This window comes from Lucilia sericata, unplaced genomic scaffold, assembly GCF_015586225.1.
Source record: "Lucilia sericata isolate MDLA Ls3-8-SP2 unplaced genomic scaffold, ASM1558622v1 Contig000212F_arrow, whole genome shotgun sequence".
In the NCBI taxonomy this organism is placed as follows: domain Eukaryota; kingdom Metazoa; phylum Arthropoda; class Insecta; order Diptera; family Calliphoridae; genus Lucilia; species Lucilia sericata.
Genome location: NW_023994240.1, coordinates 91,835 through 102,575, shown reverse-complemented (window position 1 = coordinate 102,575; position 10,741 = coordinate 91,835). Strand labels below are relative to the sequence as shown.

The window sequence follows — 10,741 nt, the reverse complement described above, 5'->3', positions numbered from 1 at the left end:
CGTTCGCGTCGCGTTCGCGTCGCGTTCGCGTCGCGTTCGCGTCGTTCGCGTCGGTCGCGTTCGTTTCGTCGCGTTCGCGTCGCGTTCGCGTCGCGTTCGCGTCGCGTCGCGTCGCGTTCGCGTCGCGTTCGCGTCGCGTTCGCTTCCGTTCGCGTCGCGTTCGCGTCCTTTTGTTCTCCCCTTTTGTCCCCCCCTTCCCTCGGCCCCTCTCCCCTTCCCGCCTCTCTCCCTGCCTCCCCCCTCCTGTCCCTTGCCCTTTCCCCCCTCTCTTTTCTCTTCCTGTGCCTCTCTTTTTCTTCCCCTCCTCCCCCCTTCCCCCTTCAGTTAAAAAACTAAAAAGAATGCCAACTGTATACAAACACACACTATTTGCACGTAAGATTCAAACAAATGAACGTATAAGATCATTACAGTTTACTTAAAATTCCCAGACAATACAGTTCAACTTAGACGCATATAATTCAGTTTCAAATTAATGGACGTATTACCAAATGATGATGAATTATTACTTATGGAATTGGAGCGCAGAGATGGAATTTATTCCTTTATATTTCATGAACTAGAAACCAATAAATTGCAAACAGAGGAACAACACAAAATTAAGGAAAATAATACAAGTGCAATGTTGAACGAAAGTCATATTAAATGGGAGCTTAAAAGTGAAATTACAACTAAGAAAACCCCATTACTTACGGCAACCTTAAATTCTTCACAGCCTTACGCTTATGCAGATTGGGGTTTTAAAAATTCAACAACAGTTTTCAGCAACTCCTGGCATCATACGCAAGCAACAAAAACTGCGTATCCATCATTTCAGCAAGTTTGTTCATTGCGTTCTCTGAATGTACGCAGAGCTAAATCACCCTTTTCTCATATTCACACGCCTTTGGTACGCAATAGACGTCATGAACTTAAAGAAACTGAAGAGTATAAGAATTATATGGATGGTATTACTAAAATAGCGGACTTAAGACAACTATTTCCGTTGGATCCCGATGTTCATGCACCTTTTGCAGAGGACAGTGAAGAAGATGTAAGGAATTCCAAGCCAAGGAGATTGGTGGTGAAGGGCTCCCAATTTTTAAAATGAAAATTTTAAATTTTTATTTAATTAATTTAACGATAATAAAAAATCTACATATTAAAGAAAAAATATTTTTCCTGCAATATGCAAGCAACTTATTATCAAGCAATGTTATAGAAGATAACGTAAAAAGTTCATTATTGGGAAGCGATCGAAAATTTAACTAAAATGTAAATTTCTTTCAGAATTGATCAAATAATTAAGATGAAACTTTGATCAATCTGGGAACTAAAAATTTTAATAAATATAAAATACGATCGATCAGATCTATTATCAACAACTTTATTCAAAATAAATGTGTTGATCAATCCGAAAGAAAGACTTATTAAAAAAACTGACTGGAGAGAAATGTATTCCTAGATCAATAACATAAAATTTTACTTACGAAGAAATTTGAAAAAAACACGTAAAAAAATTAATCGATCAATTAGATTGGTTTAGTAATCGTAAATTTTACTTAAGAAAAAATAATCAAATGGGGAAAATGAATTAGTGAAGAAGTTAGGGAAGAGTTAGGGTAGAATACAGTTGAGTAGAGTTATGTTCTGGTAGAGTTGGAGTAGAGTTAAGAGTTAGAGTAGAGTTAGAGTGAGAGTAGAGTTAGAGTAGAGTTAGAGTAGAGTTAGAGTAGAGTTAGAGTAGAGTTGGAGTAGAGTTGAGTAGAAGTAGAGTTAGAGTAGGAGTTAGAGTAGAGTTAGGAGTTAGAGTTAGAGTTAGAGTAGAGTGCGGAGTGGAGTAGAGTTAGAGTAGAGTTGAGTAGAGTTAGAGTAGAGTTTGAGTAGAGTTAGCAGTAGAGTTTGAGTAGGAGTTAGAGTAGAGTTAGAGTAGAGTTAGAGTAGAGTAGAGTAGAGTTAGAGTAGCGTTAGAGTAGAGTTAGGAGTAGAGTTAGAGTAGAGTTAGAGTAGAGTTAGAGTAGAGTTAGGAGTAGAGTTCGATTAGGAGTTAGAGTAGAGTTAGAGTAGGAGTTAGAGTAGAGGTTAGAGTAGAGTTAGAGTAAGAGTTAGAGTAGGAGTTAGAGTAGAGTTAGTAGAGGTAGAGTTAGAGTTAGCGTTAGAGTTAAGAGTAGAGTAGAGTAGAGTAGAAGTAGAGTTAGAGTAGAGTTAGAGTAGAGTGATTTAGAGTAGAGTTAGAGTAGAGTTAGAGTTAGCAGTAGAATTGGAGTAAGTCATATTTAGAGTAGAGTAGAGACAGACAGGAATTGTATTTATTTAGAGTAGACTCTGAAAGAAATTGTGGTTATTTTTCAATTCAACAGTCCCACAAGTTAAATGATATAACACCCCATAACTATTCTCCCTCATTAGTAATTACATATTAATTTCCTAACGTTTATTCTAGCTATCACAACAATACCTCTATTTACATAAAAAAACATACTTAATTGCATTTTATTTAACGATGATGATGCTTGACTAATTTCATCCATCTAAATGATTCGACATCAAGTCATAAAAATTATTTAATCATTAATTTTAATAACCATCATTTTGGGGGCTCAATCGAGTACATGTATGTATGTATGTAAGATCAATTAGCAAAGTCAGCCTATTTAATGTGAAACGATAATGATATACAAAACGCTATACAAATGATATGATATTAAAGTATGTGTAATAAATCTTTATATGTGTGTTTAAAAGAAGCATTAGCTTTCTTATCTAAATTAAGGACTATTTGTTTAAATATTCATCTTATAGAATTTAATGTTTCTTTTTTTTGTGGTTCCTTAAATGCCGCATTATGATGATGATAAAAACTATTAAAATATTTATAGGTTTGAAAGGAGGAACAAAAAAAAAAAGACACACACTCAAGAATATCATTTGTTAAGTTAAGGCTTGAAAATTTTTAGAGGTAGACTGGTTATAATAGAGTTTTAAAGGAATGCAATTATGGAAACCATATTAGGTGCATACCAATCTTGAAATTGGAGCTGTAAACAATAACAATTTTTCACCTATTGTTCTTGCATGATATTTTATGAAATTTCTGCCTGTTTAGAATAACCCATCTATTTAAATCTCTGCCAATGTTAATAGGAGTAGAAGTACACAAGTATATATGTACATATATTCTACTGCATACACTTACTAGGACTAAATTACTTTTTACTTTTTGTTCGTCTTACTTTCTTTGTATCGCTTGTAATCTTAAGTACAATATATTTTTCCATCCAGCCATGCAACCAACCATCACTAGCTCTCACTTTTATTCATTGACTAAACTCAAGCTCAACCCTCATCAGAGTCATCATTAATTTATCATTTGCCAAAGACACCTGTGTTTAAGGTGTTAACATTTAATCAGACACTTGATTTGTAAAGATTATGGACAGCCAGAAAAAGATACAACTACAGCAAAGACAAGAAAAAGCTAAAATTTATTCCCAACATTCAAGATAAAGCACATAAAAATCCGAAAAAAAAATGAACGAAAATCTTGAAAATCATGCAGGAGAATAAACAACATTAAGGATTGAAAAATCCTTCAAAATGTGTTAAACGAAATAGAAAAAATTAATGTAAATTTAATGAATGTTAAAAGCTTTAACAATAAATGATTATCTTTTTTTTTTTTTGTATTTAAAATTTATCTATTAAACAAATAGTGTGATAATTAAAAAAGGAAAATTAAATATTGTTGCATCAAGGACAATGAAAGTACAAAGACTGTTGTCTTACTGCCTGCATAGTGTCAGTTGCAAAGTGATATCTTAAAAGAATTTCGAAGTATAACATGGTCGAAGAAATAGTCAGATAACTAATGAAATTAAAGAATGAAAATTGTTTATTGCAGGTATAAGAAAAAATGTGAAGGTTTACTAGCTATACTTGTCCACCATCAGATTTAGAAAAGCTTCAAAGTATTATCCATTTGACTGAGTATTCAGCTTACTAAGCTACAAGCAAGTAATAATAAGTAATTTACAAAGTAAATAATAGCGTAACCTAATTTAACTTAAAACTTTTATAATAATATGAACATTTTTCAAAATACTGCATAAATAGGGAATCATTTAATTTCTGGGCTAAAACACTTGATTGCACTGACAGATTTCAATAAACAATTCCTTTGACAAAATATTTAGTTTTATATTTTTTCATTTACGTTTAATAATCGAAACATTTTTATTTATATTTTATTCCATTTAAAGTAGCGAAGTAATTAAAAACAAAAAACACAATACAAAAACAACAACTTACACACTTAACCACATTTCTATGATATATTTTTGTTTTTGTAATATTTGTTTCCTTCTGGCCATCTACACAATAATCCCTGGCAGCAGAATAAAACTCAAACACTCACACTTACACACACACAATAACGAAAAAAAACCAACATTTATAATTCATGTATCGTAGTGCAACTGGAGAAACTCTTAATTGCTACATAGAAAATTTATGAATAAAATACGAATATTTTCAGTGTGGCAATGGTAGTTTTTATTTTTATTATTATTGTTGTTGTTGTTCTTTTTTTGGTGAGTCTGTAATTATGGCAACATAAAATTGTGTGTTGATTGTACCGGGGAAAGCAAGTGAAATAGAAAAAATATAAATAAAAACAAAAAACAGTGGAAACGGTTATGAGACGACAAATCGTATGAGTACTGGAGATTAATTACAAAACAAAACAAAAACCATCCAACCAAAAATGCCGAAAAAATACAATAACAACAAAAAAATGTATCACTCATACGTCAATGGACACAGAAACAACAATATTTTTTTTAGATTAGTTAGTAAATATCTAAAAGGTGATAACGAATGTTGAAAGCCCTTTTTGTGTATTTGGAATAAATTAATTGAGGTATTGATTATGTAAGCTCTAGCTCAATTCAAATTCAACTGAACTTTAACTCTACTCTAACTCTACTCTAACTCTACTCTAACTCTACTCTAACTCTACTCTAACTCTACTCTAACTCTACTCTAACTCTACTCTACTCTAACTCTACTCTAACTCTACTCTAACTCTACTCTAACTCTACTCTAACTCTACTCTAACTCTACTCTAACTCTACTCTAACTCTACTCTAACTCTACTCTAACTCTACTCTAACTCTACTCTAACTCTACTCTAACTCTACTCTAACTCTACTCTAACTCTACTCTAACTCTACTCTAACTCTACTCTAACTCTACTCTAACTCTACTCTAACTCTACTCTAACTCTACTCTAACTCTACCTAACTCTACTCTATTCTATTCTATTCTATTCTATTCTATTCTATTCTATTCTATTCTATTCTATTCTATCTATCTATTCTATTCTATTCTACTCTACTCTACTCTACTCTACTCTACTCTACTCTACTCTACTCTACTCTACTCTACTCTACTCTACTCTCTACTCTACTCTACTCTACTCTACTCTACTCTACTCTACTACTCTACTCTACTCTACTCTACTCTACTCTACTCTACTCTACTCTACTCTACTCTACTCCACTCTACTCCACTCTAACTCTACTCACTCTAACTCTACTCTAACTCTACTCTAACTCTACTCTACTCTACTCTAACTCTACTCTAACTCTACTCTAACTCTACTCTAACTCTACTCTAACTCTACTCTAACTCTACTCTAACTCTACTCTAACTCTACTCTAACTCTACTCTAACTCTACTCTAACTCTACTCTAACTCTACTCTAACTCTACTCTACTCTACTCTAACTCTACTCTAACTCTACTCTAACTCTACTCTAACTCTACTCTAACTCTACTCTACTCTACTCTAACTCTACTCTACTCTACTCTAACTCTACTCTAACTCTACTCTAACTCTACTCTAACTCTACTCTACTCTACTCTAACTCTACTCTAACTCTACTCTAACTCTACTCTAACTCTACTCTACTCTACTCTACTCTAACTCTACTCTAACTCTACTCTACTCTACTCTACTCTACTCTAACTCTACTCTAACTCTACTCTACTCTACTCTACTCTACTCTACTCTACTCTACTCTACTCTACTCTACTCTACTCTACTCTACTCTACTCTACTCTACTCTACTCTAACTCTACTCTACTCTACTCTACTCTACTCTATCTACTCTACTACTCTACTACCTACTCTACTCTACTCTACTCTACTCTACTCTACTCTACTACTCACTCTACTCTACTCTCTACTCTACTCTACTCTACTCTACTCTACTCTACTCTACTCTACTCTACTCTACTCTACTCTACTCTACTCTACTCTATTCTATTCTACTCTACTCTACTCTACTCTACTCTACTCTACTCTACTCTACTCTACTCTACTCTACACTACTCTAACTCTACTCTAACTCTAAACGAAATGAAAAACTTATATACCTAAATTTTGTTATCATTCATAGTAGAGACTATAATGAACGAGCTCTGTGGGTACAGTGTGCAACAAAATCGAATAACCATCATGATGATGAGAGTCAAGATGAATGAATAGCAATAAACGACAAGAAATTTCGTTAAAATGACATAAATGAAAAAGTCGTCAATAGGCGGCGTCGCATGTCGATGGCTATCGCAATAAAGATGTTTACAAAAAAGGTTGAACGAGATTTTTAAGAAAAGTAAGGTTACAGTTAAATTACAAAAAATCTTAACATTTAATTCAATTGAAATAAGGCAAACTTTTTTACAAAATTTGTTCTATAAACCTTTGATAAAATGTTATGAATAAGGCAGTTAGTCTATAGAAGAATTTTAAAGAGCGGATTTGTAAATTTAGTCTTTCTTACCGTTAGTTCCCTTACTGTTACACACTGTTATATTATAACAAATTGAAATTTGCACATTTCATTTATCTTGTTGCGTAGTTTTTCTAAATCCAATTCCAAAAAAAAAAAAATATTTTAATGAAATCATTAAAAACTACTTTGTGTTCGGAGAGAATCCATTTGGGTATAAAAATAAATTAATTTACCCGTTGGTTTTTTTGATTAAACAAAAATCAAAATTTGAGTTTTTTTTTTAAATATTCAATTTAAATTTAAAATAATTTGTTAAAATTTTATATTTATTTGTGTAATATATTATTGTGTTGTCAGCAAAAACACAACAAAATTTAAAGCAATTTTAAAAGAGGGGAAAAAACGTATAAAAATAAATACAACAATGACCAGTACAAATATAAATAAAATTGTGCAATCCAATATCAATCTAAAGGTAGAGCATATAATAACACAAACATTTTCAATTTAAAAACAAAAACAATTTTTGGTAATTTTAGCCCTGGATGCTGTCCAAGAAGACCAATCAAATTGTCAACACTTGTATACAGAAGATCTATAAACAAATGCCGGCTAGTTTCAATAAAAGTAATATTAATATAAAGGAAATTTATAAAGAATATAATTAACAACTGTGCTTTTAATTTAAGGTACCAAAATTGCCAAAGTTTCTACGCCCAGAACGGAGAATAAAGGACCCTTACGTACCTATAAAAGCCAAGAACGTAACACCACTTTAAATACCATAACACCTACTAATGGTTTTGTGAAAAGATCCACCACTAAGCTGAAACAGCAAAACAATAGTTTAGTGCAGACTTTGAAGAACAGCAATAAAAACAATCAACAAATGGCCAGTAAATTTGCAGGAGCTAACTTAATGACCAACAAACGTCTGTTGAAAAGTCCCAATTATAAAATCTATAAATCGAGACGTTTTGGTTCTAGTGCCAGTAGTTCACGTTCTAGCCTCTTTCGGCGTTATGATGAAAGAAGACGGCAAAGACAAAATTTCCCAACGCCCATCAATTATCTAATTAGATCTTTCCATACCAGCCAGTTGGAGCCCACCTATGCACGCTATTTAATGCCCGTACGTAATCAACAGTTGGAAGCTAATTTGGGTTCCATACCAGATGCCATTAAGATCAGTACAAACATACAAAACGATCTCATGCATATTGATGCGGCCATGAGATGTAAGGTAGCAAAGAAAAGTAATTTAAAACAAGTGGAACGTAATCGTTTTGATGTTTGGAATCATCCGCCTTCGTTAAGCAGATTTAGAATTAATAGTCCCAAAGATTCACCTATAAAAAATGTTAGTTCCTCGTTAGAGCGTAATATGAAAAGAACTAGACTTACTCCGGAACATAGAGAATATGCACGCGTTAATGTTCAACGCATGGCTCAAATGAAACATCCTAAGCCACCAAATGAGTTGTTTACGGCCCAACATGATCGCAAGAAAACGGAATTACATGAAAAACATCGACGTAATCGTATGAAGAAATTGGGTTTGATTGAGTCACCTTCGGCACCAGAAACGGAAAACGATGAATGCTTTGGTGATAGTACAAGAGTATTTCTTAGACCAATTGATCCAAAACTCAGTGAATTAAGTGAAAGTAGTCATAAAGCTAAACGGGGATTAAAACATGTTTCCAAATCTTCTCCCACTTTAAGTAATCAAGGAGAAACTACTACTAGCGAAAAACTTCAATCTAATATCCACCAAAGTTATGAAAATAGAATAAACACCAAAAAGGAAAATACCAAAACTCTAGAGCCCATTTCGAAGACCATAAAACCTAGTACAATCCCTATTAATAAGTTACCCAGTCTGAATTTAAGTGCTCCTAACTCAAATGCCCTACCCACGATTTCTCCCATTGCAGCTGTAAGAGCTCAAGTGCAGAATAAAAATAGCTATCCTTCATATCGTTATAATCGTGCCGATTTCTTTAGTACGAAAAAATATTGATATTTTAACTTGGTCTATGTGATTTTTCCAATCTCATTTCTTATGTAAAGATTTATAATGTTTTTTATCCTTGTGATGTTTTTGAATGATTTAGGCTTAAATGTTAAAAATCTTTTAAATTTGTAAAAACGTGAAGGAGTTTTTTTTAATAAATTATTAAAAAACATAAATTGGTCATTTGATGGAAATATGCTCACTCTTAATAGATATTCCAGATATGAAATATCACATCAATAGTGGTAGCTGTATGCAGTCATATTAAATCCCTAGAAGACAATACAAGGATTTTCCATAGTTTCCCTAAGTTATTTAAATACTTATATGAGGATCGGTGCAATCTGAACCGAAACTGCTGAAACAGTTATAAAACTCTTCTTTCTGTTCTAGTAAGCAAAAACCGAATTTTCGTAAAAATCTTTAAAGATTTATTGAAAATATAAATGATCACACACGATCATGGAAAAGGGAAGAAGTTGAGAAACCAATACTTCAAATAAAAGCCTGCCTCATAAATCTGTTCACAGCTCATGATCATAATTCTACAAAATTGCTTAGATATGTGAAGGAATCACAGGTCTCAAATCAAAATTTCTTTCAAGATTTATTGAAAACAGAAATGATCGCACACGATTATAAAATATGCAATACTCCAAACAAAACCGGTTCATAATTCTGCTCACCAATTACGATCATAATTACTAGATTCCAACATGTATTTTCCTTATATTATAGCTTAAAATATAAATTTCGTTAATCCACTCAATATTTGGATTCGAACAAAATACCATAAATTAAGAATAGAAAATCTTAAATTAAGATGGTACGGTACTCAAAGAAATTCTCAATATGATGTCGCATACAATCTATATCTTACATGATAATGATCAATCTTACGTGGTCGAAAATTATCACAAACGATCGTTGAAAAGTTAACTTGAACATAACCAATATCAAGAATCTTTTCATTACTTTTTCGATTCAAGATTTGGATGATATAAATGAGAAATTTCTCTATCTATTCATGATTAATTGATTTATTGAGAACAAAAACGATCACAAATGATCATTTAATATAGAAAATCCTGCTTCTCTTTAGCATATTAGTTACTATGTCCCTTTTAAAGAATTATGTTTCCGGACTTGGAACTTATACAATCGTTTGCGATTTAAGGATTTATTTAATGCGTTTTAATAATTTACTGAAAACAAAAATTTTCACAAATGATCAAAACACATCGTTGAAAATATTCAGCGGAATCATTCCTTATTTTTATTAGAATTTTCTGATTTAAATGAACAATATGAACTTATGTATATACATATATGAATTTTCCCGATAAAACTTTTTAAGTCCCCCGGGCCATGTTTCCATGATGATAGATCCCATCATGGTGTATTGCAATCCCAGTACCTCTAGTCTGCCGGGACTATAAACTGGTTATATCACTTCACTCCTCGGCTAGTCCTTGGTATGATTTGATATGGTGGCCAGTTGCCTGCAGGACTATGTACTGGCTGGTCAGTTGGTTGAGGTTCCTTCATGATCCACTTAGTGGCTGTGGTTTAAACCCTAATTCGCGGGGAGAGTAAGTGGCGGTTAAAGGACTGATGTAAGGTAAAGTCAATATTTCGGGATAAGTTCGGTGCTGTTGCCGAGACAACGGATACCCCACAGAGGAGTGACTGTGAGACTATGTGAGAATGAGTTGGTGTTAATTGTATATGGTACGGGATGAATGTGGGGTGTGCGGGCCTCACCCACCCGTTTACCTAGAATAAGTGAGTCGTATGTTTTTCTCTTATGAATGTGTCGGATGAATGAGAAGTGTGCTGGGTTGAATGATGATGGATGAAAGGTATCATATACATATGATACCATTGAATTTTCCTTCCTTGTCCAGATATGTTCAGAGTAAACTCTGTTCATATTAGAATTACCACAG

General features: G+C 33.0%; 2 protein-coding genes across 2 annotated transcripts; both read left to right on the top strand.

Annotated features, from left to right (window-relative positions):
* Positions 1-441: 441 nt before the first annotated feature.
* LOC119602164 lies at positions 442-1,090 on the top strand. Its single transcript, XM_037953530.1, has one exon. The coding sequence runs from the start codon at positions 476-478 to the stop codon at positions 1,088-1,090; it is 615 nt and encodes a 204-aa protein (XP_037809458.1). The 5' UTR covers positions 442-475.
* A 5,946-nt stretch (positions 1,091-7,036) lies between these two features.
* Positions 7,037-8,968, top strand: LOC119602175. The gene is made up of 3 exons (XM_037953548.1): positions 7,037-7,250; positions 7,315-7,402; positions 7,465-8,968. The coding sequence occupies exons 1-3, from the start codon at positions 7,200-7,202 to the stop codon at positions 8,796-8,798; spliced, it is 1,473 nt and encodes a 490-aa protein (XP_037809476.1). The 5' UTR covers positions 7,037-7,199; the 3' UTR covers positions 8,799-8,968.
* The last annotated feature ends 1,773 nt before the right edge of the window (positions 8,969-10,741 follow it).